Raw genomic sequence first — 21,307 nt, forward strand, 5'->3', positions numbered from 1 at the left:
GATGTGCTCAGGCATGACGAAGTTGGAAAAAGTGGGAATCTGATTTCAGGCTTCATAAATCTGATCACCCAGTAGATCAAGGATGCGTGGGTGTCCATTCCCTTGGAAATGATAAAATCATTTTGGAAATGCTATATCAGCAATGCACTCGACAGGTCAGAAGTTGATGCCATATTTGATGATGACACAACAGAGGCTGATGATGAGAAGGAATCTGAGTCTGAAGACAACACTGCCCACATCTACGATGACAATGCAAGTGCAGCTGTGACTGAAGCTGAGTTTAATGAACTGTTTGGTGAATCAGAGACTGATCCACACTTTTTGAAGGATTTTAAGACTTTTTGAAGTCTCATTGTTCTAAGTTACTGGTTTTAAATATCCATTTGCCGATTTTGAATATTGACTGTAATTTTGAAGGTGAATACATATTTGCTCAGTTATTATAAAAACAGGCTTTTCATTAGATTATATTAAAATAATTCTAGCAAAACTTTTGAGTTTCTTGTGATGCCAACTTTTAAAATATAGCAGGGGTCAGAAAACTTTGGCTCCCAGCCCGTCAGGGTTTTGTTTACTTGGAGCATCTGCAGCCGGCACAGAGCCCCTCAGCTTCTAGTGGCCATGGTTTGTTCCCAGCCAATGGGAGCTGAGGGAAGTGGCCCCACTTCCCGCGGCTCTCATTGGCTGGGGACGGCAAACTGTGGCCACTAGGAGCTGAGGGGCTCCGTGCCTGTGAACGCTCCAGGTAAACAAAATGTCCAGGCCCGCTGGCAGCTTACCTTAATGGGTCAGGAAGCAAAGTTTTCCAACCCCTGAAATATAGGTTCAGCTTATGAAAGGGTCATACAGTTTTTGCTATTTTTATGTATCCATTTTGGGGAGGGAGTCAACTTATAAACTAACTGGCTAATGAATGAGTATATACAGTTATATGAGTAGTGTGGAGGTCTGATTAGACAGAACAGTTGCTTTCTTTTGGATGGGGAAGATAAAATTTACATGTTGTTGTTTTACTATTTTAGAAATATGATTTGGTACAGTTTGAATTCTGCCTTTCTTGCCAGTGTTCATATTCAAGCAACTTTTTCTCCATGCTGAGTATATTTAGAGTTTTCTGCTTCTGGAAGTTAGCAGTTCTCAGCATACTAAACAGAAAATGTAATCCTTTTAATTGGCTAGTGTTTGAGATTAAAATGTCAGAGAAACCATGAATCCAAACTTCAATTGGCCCACTTCTCTAAATGCTGACCAAGCTAGCAAATTTCTGTCTTTTCTAATAGTCTCTTAAAAATAATTGAAATTAGCTTGGAATGAATTTTGGTAACATTTCAGTGCTTCCGAAAAGGAATAACTCCTAGCATAAGACATGTTTAGATATAGTGTGAGGAAACATTGTGAAAGCTTCCTTTGACAGTGCAATGCCTCCACTCTTCCTTTAGTTAATTACTTAGGGCCAAACTTTCAGACTTGGTGTCCGAAAGTTACACACCTACTGCCGAAGACTTGCCACTCCCACTGAAGTCCCTTTTTTAAAAATTTATCTGCTTAGGCCAGTTGCCTAGTGTGTATTTTCACATCCCTCACACCTCTTGCTATTGTGAGACTATGGTTAAGATGACTGTGAAATGTACACTTCTCACATGTCAGTTGTTATTTACTATTGGTGTGCAAAGCTAATTGCAGTCCTAGAAAGATCACATGCATGTATCTGCACAAGTAACATGATGTATCTGTATGTAATGTTTGTATCTTTCTATTTGTTTCCCTTATCTGCAGAGTTCTATATGAAGGGAAGGAACGTGTAATTTTAGGCTGTGAGGTGATCCAAGCTACTCCCTATGGTCGATGTGCCAATGTTAACAACAGTTCAGCTACTTCCCAACGAATCTTTATTACTTATCGAAGGGCTCCTCCAGTACGGCCTCAGAATTCCTTGGCTGTAACAGATATCTGTGTTATTGTTACCAGCAAAGGAGAAACGCCTCCCCATACGTTCTGCAAAGTTGATAAGAACTTAAATTGTGGCATGGTGAGAATAAATGTCATTTTAAAACTTTAGACTTTTCTGAAACAAAAAGGAACAAAACAGGAAGGCTTTTGGACTCTTTTTAATGCTGTTATTAATGCATTTATTCTACTGTGTCAATATATTTTCATTCTCAGTATGACTTATGTTATGTTAGTTTTGTAGTTCTTGTTGTTTCAATTTTTTCCTTAGACGCTTCTGCTAGGATTATCTCCATTAACTAACTAGTGATTTTTCTCAATTTGCATGTTGACACACCATTCCCCTTTAAAAGGAAAAGGGGAAAACAAACCTCCTTAGTGGTATTTAAGGACCAGTACAAAAAACCACTGTAAACACCATGTCTTTACCTCTATTTACTGATAACACTTTTGTATTTAAAAGTCAGAGAATCCAGTTCACTGCTTATATTTCTTGCTTGGACTTTCTGTTGGACAGTACATCAATGAAATTAGTTTTACTTTTTGTTTATAGTCTGCTTTGCCTTCAGTTTCTGAGCTGTAGAGTACACTTAAAATTTAGATCGACCTAGCTGTGTTACTTGCAGTGTGAAAAACTCCTGAGAATTGTAGTTAAGCCGCCCAAACCCTGGGTGTAGATCTGGCTAGGTCAACGCAACCTAGCTATGGCCACTCAGGGCGGTGAATTACCTACATTGATGGAGAAACCCTTTTCAGAAATGCCTGTGCTACAACAGCGTGCTGCAACAGCGTGCTGCAGCTGTGCTGCTGTAGTGCCAATAGTTTACATGCCCCTAGTGCAGCACTCCTTTAGTTTTCAGACACTGCAGGGAAATCTGTTTTAAAAACACTTATATACATTGTCATACCCCAGGCCCCGAAACACAAACCAAACACTGTGGAAATATTTCCATTGGTCACAGATTCTGTAAAAGCTTATGATGTCCCTCTAAGGGTCTGACTTTAATGACAAAAGGAAGGAAATGCAGAAGTGAAACCTGCAGTTACTTTATTTCGACCGTACCTGTTCCATTGTTTGTTGGCCACAGAACAGTGGGTGTTTCTTTTTACTTATGACCTTTGATAAAGGGCACACTATTAACTCTGAATTTCCTGATGTGTTGTTACTTGTTGGGCTGATGAACACCAACATTTCCTCTAACATTTTTGATTTAAATGTCTCTACTTTGGGTATAATTGTAAATAGGTTCAAACACTTAACCTGTACTGCTCCATTCAGATGCTATCTCTGTGGGTTTTGATGAGATTTAATTTGTGTCTTACAGTGGGGGTCCAGTGTGTACCTCTGTTATAAGAAGTCTATGCCGGCTTCTAACTCAATAGCATATAAAGCTGGTAAGTTTTTGCAAATAAGAGCACCTAAATATATTAGGAGAAGTACATAAGTGTCCTGCCTAACTTTATTTTAAATTATTCTTTCAACTTATTAACTTTGCTCTCAGGGTAGAGATCCAATATATAACTATTGACAAATGTCAACCAAAATGAATTCCTATAATCCTTTCCTCAGCTTATCCCACTTCCCCGGCAAAACCCTGAGTAAACATATAAAGCTTGTACCTAGCTCTAAAGGTAGATCATGTTGGCCTTTGTTGAACAAGCTAAGATTAGAGTTCAGGGTCCACCACTCAGAAGAACCTCACTTTAGCTCCCTGTTGGTCAAATCTAGTGACTCCCAGCAGAAGCATCTGAGATGTACTGTGTAGACAGGGGGGAATTAAATGATGAAAGGCTGTAGAGAGCAAACACAACTTCATAACTGCCCAGGCTTATGTGGCTCCATGTGTGATGTTTCTCACCATTTGAGAACAAGTAGTCTACCCCGCACAGACATGCACGCTGAGAGCAGATGGCCATGAGGCAGGAGCCTAGTCCTATGCACCCTTCAGTAGCAGGTGTGGGGTTTGTGGGAGCCAGGATGATGGAGACTGAGCGTGCCAGGGAGAGGTGGTTTTTTGGGAAGTTGAAGGGGGGCCCTAAGGTAGTTTGAACGGGGGCATAGCTGGGAGTGTTGATTGTTGAGATGGGGTTTAAAAAACCATAGCAGAAGCCTGGAATAGCTACCTCCCAACTGGCTTGAATTTAACAGGAGGAGCAGTGAGAGCGGAGGGTTAACTACATTGGCTGCTTGTTATTCATTGCCATAGGTGAAGAAACTGCAAGAAAATCCCAGCAGACTACCTGGATAAGTTATATTTTAGTAGGGCTGTGGAGAGGCATTGAATTACTGTCATGTGTCTGGGTGCCTTGTGAGATGCCTGACACTTAGCTTTTTTTTCTTAACTTTTAATTGCACTTGGAAGGAAATTGGAAGCCAATTCAGTCTGAGGAGATCAGGTGTAATACACTACCAAATGACTATCACTATTACAAGTATTTGGCTGTGTTCTGTACTGTCTTTGCCGCTTGTTTCCTTTATTTTTATGGCTTCCCTTGGCAGACTCTGCAGTCAGGTATCCTTAACTCAGTTTAGCAAGCACTTGTATTTGCTTTTAGTGAGCAAAAACCTTCTCTTTATTTTGTTGTTTGTATTTTTGGGGATGGTGAGGAGTAAGAAATGGTTGGAGATTCCAGACAACCTTTTGTTTTTATTTGTGTGTTCCTCACAACCATCAGAGCATTTTGCATATACCATGGAAGCTAGCTGCATTTCTTCTATCCTCTTCTGCAATCTCTTCACCTGTTTTAAGTGAAGGAGAGGGACTGAGGAATGTCCCAACCAAGAACTGGCTGGGAAATTTCTTTGTGTAAATCTGTCTGTGAATTATACTAAAATAGTGGCAGTAGCATTAGGTTTTTTTTAAAAAAAGAGACTTTCCCAGTTGGGCTTATGGAGCAAAAGACATCAGAAGTCTAGGGACAAGCCTCTTCCTTTGCCCATTGAATGGAATAAATTGCCAACATTTATTTCCTGAGTGGAGTTGGAAATCATAGATACTAGGGTGGATGGTGCTATATAATAACCAAGATAAGTGACATTGGAATGCTGGTACTTCTGTGCAATGTTTCTAGGAATTCAGGAATATCTGTCAGCCAGAAATACTGTGCAAAAGGTATTCAGTTGTCACGCGTCTGTACCTTAATCCTACCAAAGGATTAACATACATTAATTTAAGTTTTTAAGTAGACAGCCTGTCAGTGCATCCATGTTTCTATTCAATGGAACATTAATTCTGCTCAGTGAGGCATTGCTAGTGTAGAATAAGTTTTAAGCAGCTCTTATGTAGTTTAAAGACACATACTCGGTTTCAAAGTTTACAATTCGGAATTGTTTGAACTGTTACAAAAAGTGAGTTTTAAACGTATGTGGATATTTGAAATCCACATTAGATTGTTTAGTCTTGTGCAGTTTAACAGACTATTGTTTTGTTCAAGGCTTGCAGAGCATTGAAAATGCACTTGTCAATCTTTCTTTCTTTTTTCCCCCAAAAGGTTTAATTTTCAGATATCCAGAGGATGATTATGAGTCATTCCCATTGTCAGAATCTGTACCTCTTTTCTGCCTTCCTATGGGAGCCACTATTGAATGCTGGGATCCTCAAACCAAATACCCACTACCAGTGTTTTCAACGTTTGTCCTGACTGGTTCTTCTGCAGAAAAGGTATGATTGAGTATTGTGTTTATTGTTGTTTTTTTTAAATGGTTGATATCAGGACTTATCCAAAGCTAGAATTCAATTGGTATTGAGAGAAAATATACATTGCTTCTTCAGTATTTGAGGAATTTCGGTAATCCTACTGAATGTCTGTCATCTATGTCCTTTGGATTTATTGTGGAAAGAGGAAATATAAATCCTCCTGGTCACTTGTGACTTACTGTAGCTAAAATAATCTCCTTTCCCCTTCAAGTAATTAGTCTTGCTTCTAGAACTTTGGGGTAATTCTGAAATATTATGTCCAAAATACACAAAAAAGCATGTAGGAAACCAGCCCCTTCAAAAGTTTGTTTTGTTTTGTTTTTCCTTACTTAATTGGCCCCTTAGAGTTGGTAGGGCAACTCCCACCTTTTCGTGCTCTGTATATGTATGTATATATATATCTCCTCAATGTATGTTCCATTCTATGCATCCGAAGAAGTGGGCTGTAGCCCACGAAAGCTTATGCTCAAATAAATTTGTTAGTCTCTAAGGTGCCACAAATACTCCTGTTCTTTTTGCAGCCCCAAAATGAACACTGGCGTGATAGTGCCTATGCAGAGCTTGAGGGGCTGAGCCCACAGGAAGGCTGGCAGGAAGGAAATAATATGAAGAGGGTTTTTTTTGTGGTGTTTAGTCCTATGGGAATGAAGCATACAGTTATGGTTCCATAGAACTAAAATTGCAGGACCTGGGTGTATCAAGAAATCCAAACTCTCACTCCATGTGGGGAAAATAAGTTGTAATCCATCTCTAGAAAAGATGTTCAACTAAAAAGAGGATCTTCAGTTGCCTCATTTATAATATTTATGTTTAGTTTTTGTTGATCTCATACCACAGTACCTGGCTCTAATATTGCTCCAGGGTCATCCAAGAAGCCGCAAACCATTTCTCCACTTTAGTAATCCTTGTTGACCAAAGGACAAGTGAAACCTGTATCAATCTTTTGTTCCTTTATAAGAAACAAATTTTAGGGTATCAGTTACTAATCTTGCATTCTCAGTTTTCCAGTATATCTCAATTAACATGAAACTTTGGCAGGCAAGGTTGGGAGTGTCAGGAAAAGTCAGTCTTGTGTCAAAAGTCTATGTAAAATGGGTTCTAATATTCAAGCTCCTGTGTAGTTTTATGTGTCGTGTAACCACCACATGGAAATGTTCATAAACAGAACAGTTTTCTAAACTGGTTTGAGTTGTGTAGAAGGTGCCATTTCATAGCATAGAAGCTCTAGGTTCCTTCTGGATGTTGTTAGTTTATTATATGTAAACTTTTTTTTTGGGGGGGGGGGCAGGAGGAGAGACCAGAGAAATATTAAAAAAACTGAAAAATTCATATTTCTATATTCATAAGGATGCTTTAATATAGAACGAAATATTTCTTTTGTATGCGTTTGTGTGTATGTTGTGTCTAGGATCCCCAGCCATGGACTAGAGCCCCATTGTGGTACTTATGGACTAGAGCCACATTGTATAAACAAATAGCAAAAAGAATGAAGAGTACTTTAAAGAAATCCAAACCCAACTTTCTGTTTAATGTTGGGCACAACCATTTGCTTGTTTGTTTTTTGTTCATCCTTTAGGTGTATGGTGCTGCTATTCAATTTTATGAGCCTTATTCCCGGGAGCTGCTAACAGAAAAGCAGTGTGTGCAGCTGGGTCTCCTGACAGCTGTGGAGAGAAAAGTGGTTACTTCCAAATCCATCAATTCCAACACGTGCATCTGCCTTCTGTCTCACTGGCCTTTCTTTGAAGCCTTTCGAAAATTTCTTATGTTCATCTACAAGCTCTCTGTCTCTGGGCCTCATCCTCTTCCAATTGAAAAGTATGTTTGGCACCTTCCAAATAAATTAATGTTTCAAGGCACTTAAATGTAGATGTAGCTCAAAAAATGAGGTGACCATATGTAAATGGCACCTTCTTACTTGGTGTATTTGTTCTGTACTCTTGACTGTACTAAGTGGCTTATACTGAATTGACAAAAATTATTTGTTCCTACTGTTAGCACTACTGCAGAGCCAATATGGCTGTGAAGAATGAACTGGATATTTTCCTGCCTCATTTATTAATGCTCTATCTTCATGTTCTCTTACTGGTGACAGAAGAGGCAAAAAACAGCTACATTTTTAAATCCTTACTTTAGATTTTCAGCACTGCAATTTAGAAAAATAAATCTGTTCTTTTAAAACGAATTGATTTGGTATGAAGTCACTGAGGGTATAAACAGGAAAGCCTAAGGGTATTTAAAGAAAATGCATATTTAGGCTATTTTGAAAATCAGCAATTAATGTAGAGTGGTCACGACCATCTCTATAAGGAACAAGATTTCGTGGCTTCCATCATATGCCTAATAAACTAATTCACAATAAAAGTGGCATTGTGCTGGAATATTGATACTTAAAGAAATGGCACACTTCAAGAAATGACACTTTTAGGGAGACCATGTCATTGGTTTTATTGGTTACATTTCATCAGAAGATCCAGTGTAGACTTTGGCGCTCTTCCGCCCGTCCCTTTTTTTGTTTGTTTTTTGTTTTTGGAAAGGACATCTAAAAGTCAATATGCCGCTTGGTGGTATCTTTTGTGTCTCCCACTGTGCCCTTGAGGTGCCAGAGCTGCTAATACTTACTTTCTTTACGCGCTAAGAATGTGTAAAAGGAGATATGTTTGTAGCAATTTATGTACGGATAAGGAGGTCTTTGGAGCATTTTTATGAATCTTAACTAAATGATCTCTGTATAACCCATTGCAAGTAGTGAAGACCATATTAGACAACTGTGTATGTTTACTGAGTACAGAGGAGACTGTAATCCTATTAATGGGAAGATACATTTGGATGAGTCTGACCTGTAGATCAGCACTGATACTTGATTCCTGTCATCAGTGAAACTGTTCTCTGTGCCTCCTAACTACCAATTTACCAGACTGAGACTGGAGATTTACTAGTTCTTGGTTATTCAGATTAGTGATTATGGAATAATATGCTATTAGGTTTTGGGATGGGCTATTATGTTTTTTTAAGATGGGGCTAATAACTAATGCATCTCTCCTTTTAAGACAGGTGTTAGAGTAACTTTGCTGTACAATTACAGCCTAAAAATGCTTGAAACATAGAAATGATGGTATAAGCTATAGTTTATCTGTTAAGGTATGGTGTGTGCTGCTAAAATGGTAATTGAATTAGTAATGTAGCTAGATTCAAATACCACCTACAATATTAAAAGTAGTGATTTAAGAATTTGTATATTTGAAAACTATAAGCTATTGGAGCTTTTAGTTCCATGTTGTGTAATCATTTCTCAAAAATAATTGCAGATGATCTTAAATTGATAGTTCCCAGTCACCTGGGGAATTTTCCAATGATGGGGTTTTTACAGGGTCTTGAGATTAGAGAATATCATATTGTATCAATCTGCTCAGTAATCTCCTGACCTAACCACAACCAATGAAAAGATCTCAGATGACTTAATTTTAATTGAGAATGGAGTATTACTGGCTATTAGCCATGAAGTTAGTTTGGATGAAATGTAGGATTAATGTCCATCGAGATTAGTTAATGACACTGACAACCCCTGCCTCCTCCACACCCCAAAATTCCTCTCAAACTAGGCTCTGAGGGAGGTGAGAATAACTTTACCAGTGTTCCACTTATTTAAATAAAATATTGGGGAAGCTGCATTCATCAATGAAATATAGAGCTTTTGACTTCTAGACTGCCAGTTCGAATCCAGCCCAGGGTCTTTAATGACCAAGTGTTACCACTGTTTTACAGCTATTAACTATACTACAGTGTTTGAGAGTGTGATGGTCTGTGTCCAGTTCCTAGTGGGCAAGTGTCAAAATAATTAAACTGCCATAGTTAGTGCTAATTGACCCCCTTATTGGCTGCATGTCATAGGGATGAGTGAAATGTTAAGAACGTTGATAATGGAGAAGCCAAGAATTTGGCCAGGAAACTATCCCTCTTGGAAGTCACGCCTATGAAAGGTTGAGGCACATAGTTGTGAAGCATGACAAAACTCACTGTTTAAAGTGAGCTAGCAGGCAATGAGAAATGCCCTGCTATCATTAGAGTATGGTGGTAGTGGTCTATTTTTCATAATTTTTTTTTGGGTGGGGAGGGTGAGAGGTTGTGTTCAGAGGGACAATGCCATGTCATTTAATCCCCAGATTAAATGTACCTGTTTTGCAAGTACAACTCTACCTCGATATAACGATGTCCTCAGGAGCCAAAAAATCTTACCGCATTATAGGTGAAACCACGTTATATCGAACTCGCTTTGATTCACTGGAGTGCACAGCTCCGCCTCCCCAGAGCGCTGTGTTACCGTGTTATATCCAAATTTGTGTTATATCGAGTCGCGTTATATCGAGTTAGAGGTGTAGTATGCAGTGTCTTTTTTTTTTTTACCTTTGCTTAGTGTTGTTTATTTGGAAAAAATATTCACTGCAATAAAAAAAATCAATAAAACCTACATTTGCCATAGGTTCTAAACACACACACAACCTGAGCATGTGGTATTAATAATCAGAATACATTTTGTAGGCATGGTAAGTGGCCTCTTTTAACACATTTATTTTTAAAATGGCATCTTAACTTTGAATTTTAAAACGTGTACCTTTCACCGGTTGTCTCATATGCTGAATAATTGATGCTTGACACAATATTATAGTTAAATGCAGTTTCCTCTTGCTGTAGGACACTTGAGGAATCTCTTCTTTGTTGTCCTACAGCAGTTAGCTGTGTACGTGACTTTGCAAACCTTTCTCTGGACTGCTTTAAAGGAGTTTAAAAAAAAGGGGGGGGGAGAAAGAGAGAATCTGTAAAAGCAAACCTGATGAAAGGCTGTCTGCTATACTTAATTTGCTGAATTGAAAACTGTTTTTGTTTTTTGATATTCTTTTCAGGCACATATCCCATTTCATGCACAATATACCTTTCCCTTCACCTCAAAGACCAAGAATCCTTGTACAGGTAACCAAAATATCTACTACTTTTTCTGGTTATAAAGGTGGGGTGGCCCTTCTGCCAGGCACTGAAAGTGTGGGTTCTTCCTTTGGGCTTCTGTCCTCCGCCTTTGAGCTACTCTTTACACAAGGGGCCAAATGCTCCTCTCTTAGAGCTCTGTAAATTTGGAGTAGTGTACTTGAAAGTCCAGGGGAGCTCTTACAGATTTACAGTCATGAAACTGGCAATAGAATGTTCTTCTGGTTCCTCAGATTTCCATTACTTACCTCTTTATTTTGTAGGCACCTTTTACTGTACCATATTTTCTTCTTTCCCCTACCCACCCACCTTGAAGTCTCTTAGATGAGCTACTTCTCTTAAAGTATCTGTAGTGCCACTCTGTTAATCACCAGGCAGCGGGTGAATGGTCAGTGCTATGTCACAGCCTGTTTCTTGTAATTTCTGTGAGTTGTCTCAATGGTTACTCTGGGCCTTTTGTTCACTGGGTCAAGAAGTTTCAAGGGTTATCCCTGATTATCTCTCTGCATAGCATTGTGACATACTGTCTTTAGTGTGCCTGCTGTGCCATCAGAATATTCTGTCGTAAACTTTGATTGGAATATTGTACTTTCTTGAGTTGCCACATAAATCCATTGAATGTTTTCACTTTTTCAGCTTTCCGCCCATGATGCATTAATATTGTCTCAACCAGTTTCTACACCCTTGCCGCTCAGGTAACATTAACAATGTTTTTAAATTCTATACGGCTTATTGATTTTTTTTTTAATGGGCTGGGGATGAAGCATGAGAGAGAGTAAAATTTTACCATACTATGATTTAAATCTCAGATAATTGTAAAAGATCAAATATATGTACACTGTATATTTATAACGCAGTTTGTGTGGAAAAGTAGTGTACAAACCCCAACACGTATGAGGGAGTAATATGGCTTGAATACTTACTATATATGAATAGCCGATGATTGCTTGCTGGCTCACTGTAGGATCTCTTTCGAGCAGAGATTCCTAGCTCAGAGTGATTATTTTTTAAATAGTTGATATTTTGGTAACTGAGTTTATACATCATGATCTCCATATTTTGCTTTTGTAACAGAGACTATTTGTTGTTCTACTTGCTCACCTCCCTCCCCCCCTTCTAATCCATGGGAGAGTGTACAGTGCTGGTGGCCACAATCAAGTAGTGTGCATACATGTGCAAGCACAGTGGAAGGACTCTAAAGATGTATTTGTATAGTCATAGGGGCTGGCATGTTCTCTGCAAAAGCAGTCTGAACCCTTCTCTTTTCTGGAGCCCTGTACACACAGTTTAAATTTGTCATATACATATTTATATTTACATATTTCCTTTTTAGTTTTAACACTTCAGCCAACCTTTGTTCAGACTGGAAAGCAGATATTTTCTCTGGAAACTGTTTTTATATTGTACCTCCTATGCTGGAGGATCCCAAAGAGTTATTTACAAATGACAAGTGTTGAGCACCTTTGGAATGTATCCACCTTAATGGTGGAGAATAGCAGCCAGTCAGCAAACTGCACAGTTGCGTGGTGCATAAAGAGACACTTTTGCTCCAGCACAGGAGGGTAGACCCCATCTCTTTTGTTTGAAGTGTCAAGCATCTTTAATGTCCACACATCACTTACCCAAAACAAAACAAAAAACTCCCACAAACTAAACTGCATGGAATTAAACTTGTATCATCTCTGAAATATGAAGGATTGAGCTGACCCAGCTGCAATTAGAATCTGTGATGTTAGACCCCTGGAATGAATGGGTATAGTTTTTTGATGAACTGATTGAATTTTATTCCATCCTAAACAGTGATGCCAGATATCTGCATAGCTGGAACATTCACTAGCTAAACAGGCCTTCCTTTCATAATGCCTATTTTATTTCATAGCAAGTTTGGCTGATGGCTGCTCATGCACGTAACAGGAAACTCAGAAACATTGACACAGAACAATGTACTGAAGCTATTTTCAAGAGGTTCCCTTGGATTTAGTTTCTGTTTGCAATAGTGAAAATCCTGTAGTGAGGTGGTAGTTATTGACTAGCTATTCATAATGACATGAATTGAAGCCAACATCTCCTCTCAGCCTGTCATAGTTCCCAGTAAATGCCCAGCATTTTGATTGCTGTTGCTGTAGCAATTATTATATCTGTAGCTGTATGTTGAACACTGTTTGGATCCAAATAATCTTCTCTTCTTTTCCTAGTGGAGCAAACTTCAGTACTTTGCTGATGAATCTTGGACCAGAAAACTGTGCTACTTTGTTACTCTTTGTATTGCTAGAGGGCAAGATCCTGCTGCACTCTCTGAGACCAGCTGTACTGACTGGAGTAGCTGAAGCTGTAGTCGCTGTAAGTCTAGGATGTTCTGTACGGTAGTGAATGAATGAAGTCATTGCTGACGCCACAGTGCAATTTTTCATTATGATTTCCAGTCTTTTTCATCACCAGCTGGAGTTGACTCCAGACCCCCTCCTTTTAGTTTGAAAATGCTCATGCCTAGTCTCAGCCAAACTATGACAGAAAGAGCTTGCAATCTTTGTGTTATTGTGTTTATATTTAAATGCCACTGTTCTTTGTTTTATTTAAGTTGTTGACTCTTTGCAGTCCTTGACAGTTGCTTCTGGGGTATTTAATGGTTGATGCTTTCCAAAGTAATGGAATGCTGACTTCTTGGGAAGTTAGACGCCACAAATAGCAGGTCAGAGGTCCTAGAGAAGAGTCTGTGTGTCCTTCAGGAGCGGTATCACAGGAAATCTTTGGGCTGAAGGAAGGTAGTTGGGAGCTAACTCTTACAGACTCTCTAGAGATCTGTACATCCAAATTCAAATGCCTCAGGAGACACTGGAGATGTGCTTTTGAACCAGATGTCTTTCCTTATGCCAATAATACTGGTCTCTTTGTGGGTTAAATTAATAGAACGTGTTTAAAAAACAAACACTTTTGAGTTATTAGAATGACACAGAAAAACACTTGTATAAACTCACATGGCTCAATCAACTCTTGTTGAAATAAACAGTCCCTTTTCTGAATCAAAATTAATTGCAAGAAACTTCAGCCTAAAAGTTGAGAAGAAACCTTCTCTGAACCTCTCTTTGGCTTTACAGTTCTCTTGAGTCCTATGCTTATGATGTTCATGATATTTCTATTTGATGGGGCAATAGCAAAGTTTGAAGCTCAGATCTTCTTTGGTTTCTGAAATCTTCTGTTAATGTCATATTGTTCACACTTCATTGCAGCTATATTTTTCCTCTGGGGGGGGTGTCTTATCAACATTTTTTTTAACTTTTTTAGTAGAATGTTTGCAGATTAGGTTAAATCAAGTTAACAATATACTGTTCAAGTGCATTTTCACTTCCAGTGCAAAGCAAATTAAATGTGGGTGTATCAGTGAGGATATTGCAACCACAGTTGATGAAGGAACTGTAGCAGAAATCCATGAAATTCCTGCTTACTCAATGCATTTTTCTGAGGCCTTCAAGAGTGGCTAATATATTTAATATTTGACTGTAAATTAATATGTGATTGCCCTAAATAGCTGTTTTACAGCAGTGGCATTTTGTGAATGTCCATTATGATTAGGTCTCAGTTATAACCATTAAAACTCTTGGAATTGCTACAGTTTGTTGTGCAGCCTTTAAAAAGTGCACTGAAAAACCTGTGAAGCAATCTTGACAGTGGCTTGAGTTGTTGACTTTAACACTGCTCTTAGTATTTTTGTTTATTTCCTGTATTCACCAACTTCACTTGTTTTTTATTGTACGCTATCTGTGTTGTCCTGTTTAATACATGGGTTTCATTTCATTTTTCCTTCAGATGATATTTCCATTTCAATGGCAGTGTCCTTACATCCCCCTGTGTCCTTTGTCTCTGGCAGCAGTGCTCAGTGCTCCTGTTCCATTTATAGTTGGAGTTGATTCACGATACTTTGATCTGTATGATCCACCACAGGATGTTGTTTGCATTGACTTAGACACAAACATGGTATACCTGTAAGTTTTGGGTTTTTTTTAAACTTTTACTGATTTTTATATAGGGATCCAGAAATCCCTAAAGTAACCAATAAGGAGACGTGTACAGGGGTTCTCAAACTTTTGTACTGGTGACCCCTTTCACATAGCAAACCTCTGAGTGCGACCTCCCCTTATCAATTAAAAACACTTTTTAATGCATTTACCACCATTATAAATGCTGGCGGCAAAGTGGGGTTTGGGGGTAGAGCTTGACAGCTCGTGACCCCCCCCATGTAATAGTCTCGCGACCCCTTGAAGGGTCCCGACCCCCAGTTTGAGAACCCCTGGTATAGAAGAATGTTTCATCAGCCTTTCTCTCTCTGCTGTTGCTGATGTTTCATAGCAAACCAAAATGTACCAAATCGGCCTCTTGGGCTAAATTCAGAAGTGTGATGCAAGTGGTGGTGTAAATCTGAGTGGGGAAGGGTTGCTGTATCATAATTTGAGGGGAGTGGAATTGTAGGGCAGAAAAATCAAGTGATCAGAAGGTGTAAACTAAACTTTGGGAAGGGCTTCCATCTTATACCATCCTGTTGATTGCTTTCCCTGCTGCAATCTCACCCTTGCACCACCATTTACACCATCTCTGAATTTGGTCTATATGAGTGAAATACAATTCCAGATATGTCCTGTGAGCATACAGATGTTTAGTTTAATGTAAAACTATCAGCTGAAATAGAAATGTATTTTAAAATGCTGATGTCCACTTTTCAGGTCCTTTGTCAAGCATGAATTCAGTCTTCCAAATCATTAGGGAAGCTTTAGTTCCTTTAGCTGGATGAGAGTTATAATGACATGAGGCATATATTGTGCAGAGGAAAAAAAAACTTCCATTAAAACTCAGACCCTTAGATTACATTTCTAACCCTGTTGAATTTAATATATAATAAGATGGCAAATGGGTCTGTGGAAAACAGCAGATGTGTGAGGCAGGATATGCTCTAGAGAAGAATTTTTCTGGTACTACAAAATTCAAACTCTTGAATGCTCACTAGTCAAACCACAGTTCTTTTCAAAACCACATTTTATGTACTAAGAATTACATTCAAACCATAATTCTGAAGTGGGAGGAAAATATCCGATAATGCTGCTCTGATTTTGCCTTTGGCAATATTAATTATGTAAATATTTCAGTTTAAACTATATATTTCTTTCTATTGCTTCTACATGCAATGCAGTACAGACTTGATTTCTGGTTAACTTCCATTATGTTATTTCAAATACTGCGCTGTATAGACAAATTAGAGGAGGAGTGACTGAAGTACATGTTGGACTAGCTGAATGACTGCATCAGCCTTTTTCTTGCTGTAATAAAGAACTCCCATTAATCTAATAATCTCACGCTCTTCTGAAAATGCTGACCTACTAGTGTTAAGTGACCCCTATCCATATTGAAACTGAATGAGTAGAGTGTTTCTATCTTCAGTTTATTTTGTGCATCTCAACATTTTGCATATAGTCAGTTTTATTGTTTCCAGTGTATAGTTAGTTAAATTTCCTTCTTTGTCTGTCACACAGCAACAATAGAGAGAATTTTAAGAAAGTAATTACGAGACCACAAATCTCAGAGGGATTCTGGCAGCTATGGTACCAAAAACTCCTTTTTTACAATTTTTTTTTTAAGATGGCTAGATTTCGTGTTAACTGTGTCCCTTTAATTTTATAAACTATGTATAAGGTATACTATGCTTCATTAACTGTTGCTGTTTTTGTGTTTTCCTTATTGTGAATGAGTTAACTAAAAGTAACGGCCTCCCTTATGCAGTTGTCTGTGCAATTCCCTTTCTCAAAGAAAAGTTGACCTTTCTTTCCTCAACATCTTTATTAAAATGATTTAAACTTAATCATTAATGTAAAAATAAGATGTTGATTAATTTAGACTTAATCAGTTAGTGAATTGTCTCATGCCTTTTAGGATTATTCCAGGCTAGTGGAAACAACAATCTTGAATGATGATGTTGGCTGTAATTGCAAACTGTACATGTTTTCTTTTCCTCTGTGGAAATACATTTTGTGAGGTGCCATGTCAAATTTTTAACTCTAATCAGATTTTCATGCTTAAACATTTGAGTTACAATTAGTCAATGGGTTTGATTCAGTTTGAACATTTTTCTTTTTTCTTCATGTCAAGTTCCTGTGATATTTATTGAAAAAAGAAGTGTTTCCTTTCACCTACTGCAGGACTCACTGTCCCTGTGGTAGTATCAAAGGAAATACTGCAGAACAATGCTACTTGTGTATTTTTTTTAAAATGTAAATATTGCAGAACTTGTTCTTAGCCGTCCATTTGGGAGACTACTACAGAAGGAATGGTGGCTAGAAAGAGGAAAATAATAGAATTGAAAGCTTTTTTTTCTTCAATGTAACAATAGCTTAGTATTTGGTTTGGGGGTATTTTTGTTTAAAAACACTGCCAGTGGAGACTTAAGTATTCAGTCATGGAGATGTGATTCCCCAGTGTGTAGTGGTGTGGTATTAAGTAGAGATAGAGGAATTGCAAAAGGTTCAGTTCAAGTAAGCAGCTGAAAGTTTCAATAATGCAAAACTTATTTGGGCTAGTTACTGGCTTGGAAATCTTCTAGGAACTAGATTTCTTGTGAGACTCCCAGTAGTTCCTGGCACTAACTTAGTTAAAACCTGGTGGTGAAGAACAGTGGCAAAATGTAATGTTTAAAAAACCTCTCAAACTTAAAAAACAAAAACAACAAAAAAATCTTTTGGTTAAGGCAAGGGACTGGGACTCAGGAGACCTGGTTTCCCTGCCCAGCTCAGTCACATAGGTTGCTGACCCCTGACATAGACCTTTCAGAAGTGCTGTGCCAAGTCTTCATTTATTCACTCTCATTTAAGGTTTCGCATGCCAGTAATATATTTTAATGGTTTTAGAAGGTCTCTTTCTATAAGTCTATAATATATAACTAAACTATTGTTGTATGTAAAGTAAATAAGGCTTTTAAAATGTTTAAGAAGCTTCATTTAAAATTAAATTAAAATGCAGAGGCCCTTGGACCAGTAGCCAGGACCCAGGCAGTGTGAGTGCCACTGAAAATCAGCTCGTGTGCTGCCTTTGGCACGCATTCCATAGGTTGCCTACCCTGGTCTATGTTTTCAAGACTATCACCTAAAATTCTTTGCTTATTTTGGCCATTTTACTGATAGCAACTGTAGCCTCATTTTCAGAGGTGCTGAATACCTGCATCTCCCACTGAAGTAGATTGGAGCTGTTGGTAGCTTCACCTCTGGAAATACATACCCTCCTTGTCTTTCCTCACTTGCATAATGGGGTATTTCTTTATCTCAGCAACATGTTCATGCAGAATCCAGGTCAGTGAAGTACTTTGCATGGAAGACTCTATAGAAGCGTGAAGTGTTATGAATTAATGTTATTGCTGGCTTTTATTTTATTCAAGCCTCGTTCCTTTTTCCATGAGGAGATGCATTTTATTAAATATAATAGTGCTGCTGTAGTGAAGCTAATTTTGAAAGACCTTTACAGCTTAATAGAAAGGATAATATTTTTCAGAAAGGCAGTCTTTTCTAGTACAACAGTCTCAACTAGTCATTGACAAGTGTCTTCTGAAAGCATTTAGTGCTAGTAGCGCCCTTATCATAGACTGATGAAGGATTATTTACTGCCAGCAAATGTTGAATGGCTTTCATTCATCCAGCGTTCTCTTTAGTGCCTGTTCTTTGTTGCTGTCAGACTATATCGGCAAAAGTAACAATGACAATCTTTTTGAGGGAGGTTGTTAGGAAAAGAAGAGTTTGGGATTTAAAAAAATAGTTTCTTTTTGTTTTATTTGTTGAACTGGAGAAACAGTACAGCCAATGTTGCTATAGAGAGATCAGGAAGAGAAAGTGGGAGGAGAGTTCCCTGAAAGCACAACTGCAAAGGAGGGATCACAGAGTTCTAATCTTGGCTCTGACTTGCTGTTTCGTTTTTGACAGCTCTCGCTTAGATCCTCTGCCTCAGTTTCCTCATGAGTAAAATGGGAGTGATCTTGCAAAGACCCCTGTGAGGCTGGGGTCATTACTTGTAAAACACTTTGAGAATGAAGAGACCAGTATGGTTGCTAAGTGTTTGTTTCTTTTGTTTATAATTTCTGCAGGCAATTTTATCTTTAGTAAAATATATCTATTTTTCTCCCTCCCCCCCAAAATAAGAATTTAATCATCTATACTAATAGTGATCCAACAATAGGTGAGCAATCCTATTACTGATGCAAAGCAACAAACGAGCATGCCTGTATCCGCCAAACTAGTAATAAATGACTGACTAGGTACTGTGCCAGCAATATCGGGTACATTCACTGCTGCAATAACTTCCCTCTCCCCTTGCTTTCCAGAAGGGAGGCACATACATGCCTACAGTTCTCAGCATTAACCCCCACCCGTTCCCTTTATTTCTTCTCTGCTAAACAAGGACTTGCATTGTAGGAACTATCTTTCTAACCAAGGAAGAACCTCCGTTTAGGCCAGTTAACTGCATTGCTCAATCAACTGTATGGCTCTCGAAGTGTATGCTGAATCCTCAGCCTTCCCAGTCCCTGCTGGCCTAGTATTGAGACTGGAAATAGACAGACATTGAATTAATGTCTGTGGTACACGTGGCAGTGCAGCATATGACCATAAAGATACCAGGCAGGACCCCAATACTATTGTAATTTTACATGCCTTTCAATACTAACTACTCTGATCCTAAGTGCTATACTTACCCTTTTCTGCCATTCATCAAGCCTATATTTTATATTTATACTACAGCTATTGGATACAAACTGGAATAGGAATAGGAAGCTCAGAAAGTGAGATGAATTGTATGTTTTCATGTCAGTCAAGTGCAGATGAGCCTGATTAAATTATTTTCTTCAATGAGATAAAAGGAACTACTTTGAGATTTATTAAAGCATTGATTTAAATGTCTAAACCAAATCTAAACAAAAGTTCTGATTTCCAGTTAATCTGGGGTCAGATCCAAACTCAGTTTAGACTGCTATGTTATTTGGAGGAAAAAAAATAGTTTTCACTTCTGTTCTTTCTACTGTGTATTTTATTTCTACACAGAAATAAAAGTGATGAAAAGGTCTTTTGCCAGTGCCATTTCCTTGTTTTGGTATTGAGCCATCTTGAAAGTGAAGTAACAAACATTAAGTTTTCATACACTTACTTACTGTTCTTTTTTATTTTGCATGCATTGCTTGTTTCACTATGTAGATCGGATGATAAGAAGAGCGTGAACTGGAAACAGCTTCCTAAGAAGCCGTGCAAAAGTTTACTCAACACCTTAAGGAAATTGCATCCACAGCTGGCGTCGGGTAAAGCATGGGGATGGGAAAGAAAGCTGCCCTATGCAAGGGAATTACAATAATTTTCACAGAATATTTATTTTGCTGATACAAACCCACAACCCTTAACAACTAAGAACCATGGCAATAAATGTAAGGCAATCCCTTTAAGTACATGGCATGAAATTTTTGCACTTTTACTTTGCTATCATTCTGAACTTTAAACCATAAGAAGATTCTTTCCAGTTCTGAACATAGATGGGGCTGTCAAAAGGGAGTTGTGTTTAAAACACAGTTCAAACAAAGCTCCCACTGAACCACATTTTGGAAATGAATCTGTCATGTTCGTGTTAAACCATTACTCTGAATGATTGCCAAGATAACTGAAAAAATGCTAAGGGTATGAGGGCAATACATTTTCAACCATATTTACATAGCCTGCTGAAAATGTGAGTATAAAAGTCCAATAAGTAGCTTAAACTCTGACCAAATATTTGTAGGGAAATTAGGCGTTTTTGTTCAGTGAATAATTTCTTATTTTGACTTGGCCCTGTCCAAACCAACTGTTTGGCAGGAGCCACATTCAAACTATTTTCAGACGCTGCTGCCTTTGGAGTATAGCTAGAACCTTTCAATATAAAGTTCTAAGTTGATTTAATAATACACACCTTACACTGAACTGAGGTGGTGGTGCTGGCTCCTGTGTCACAAACATATAAAGACTGTAAAATAAAGGAAACATTCAAACAGAAATAATATGCCATGATGTAAGGAATTAAATGACTTTCTGCCTTTCCCTCTATTTTCAATAAGCTTTCAGTGAAAGCCTTGTGCATAGCTTGCCCTTTCTTTGAGTTCTCTCAGCAGGATGTATTAAAAGTCAGATGTTATAACTAATACAAAACTGCTATAGGATCAGTTCCAAATTTCGCTGGAGCAGAGGCAATGGTGTACAACAAATTGGGTTAATGCTTTTATTCTTTTTCACTACACATATTAAGTTAACACTGCTAAGGGAAAAAATGTCATAAGGATAGCATAGAAATGGATTTCTCTTGTGGGTGTAGGAAAAAAGCCTGTCACACTCAGTTTTAGAAGACCGAAGCCCCTTCGTAACACAGTAAACTACAATCGTAGTATTATAACAACTCATACAAAAATGTCTTGATATTCTAGTTTTTTCTCTTAAATTTCACAGAAATCTTAGAAATGGGCTGAGATAGAGATGATATTGCTATTACAGGATTGAAGCAAGGCCACCTGCAGAGTGATAAAATAAAAAAAAATGTAGCAACATAGCATACTGGGGTAAATTTTTAGCACCTCTCATCTACTTGTGCTTTCACAAAACTGTGAGAACACATGCATGTGCCCACTCTTTACAAGTGTAAACCTT

The 21,307-nt window shown here is 38.2% G+C and overlaps 1 protein-coding gene across 5 annotated transcripts in view; it reads left to right on the top strand.

Moving 5' to 3' along the window:
• The window catches only part of DENND4C (DENN domain containing 4C), a 104,869-nt gene that overhangs the window by 38,932 nt on the left and 44,630 nt on the right, over positions 1-21,307 (top strand). For 4 of the 5 annotated variants that reach the window (XM_030566485.1, XM_030566487.1, XM_030566484.1 and 1 more), the window contains 9 exons: positions 1,780-2,032; positions 3,276-3,345; positions 5,443-5,612; positions 7,225-7,466; positions 10,550-10,616; positions 11,265-11,323; positions 12,824-12,968; positions 14,433-14,608; positions 19,841-19,941. In XM_030566485.1, coding sequence (XP_030422345.1) covers positions 1,780-2,032; positions 3,276-3,345; positions 5,443-5,612; positions 7,225-7,466; positions 10,550-10,616; positions 11,265-11,323; positions 12,824-12,968; positions 14,433-14,608; positions 19,841-19,941 — 1,283 coding nt within the window. The remainder of the gene's footprint in view (positions 1-1,779; positions 2,033-3,275; positions 3,346-5,442; positions 5,613-7,224; positions 7,467-10,549; positions 10,617-11,264; positions 11,324-12,823; positions 12,969-14,432; positions 14,609-19,840; positions 19,942-21,307) is intronic. The other variant, XM_030566488.1, reaches the window with a different exon arrangement.

The sequence above is a fragment of the Gopherus evgoodei genome, chromosome 6, assembly GCF_007399415.2.
Source record: "Gopherus evgoodei ecotype Sinaloan lineage chromosome 6, rGopEvg1_v1.p, whole genome shotgun sequence".
In the NCBI taxonomy this organism is placed as follows: Eukaryota; Metazoa; Chordata; order Testudines; family Testudinidae; genus Gopherus; species Gopherus evgoodei.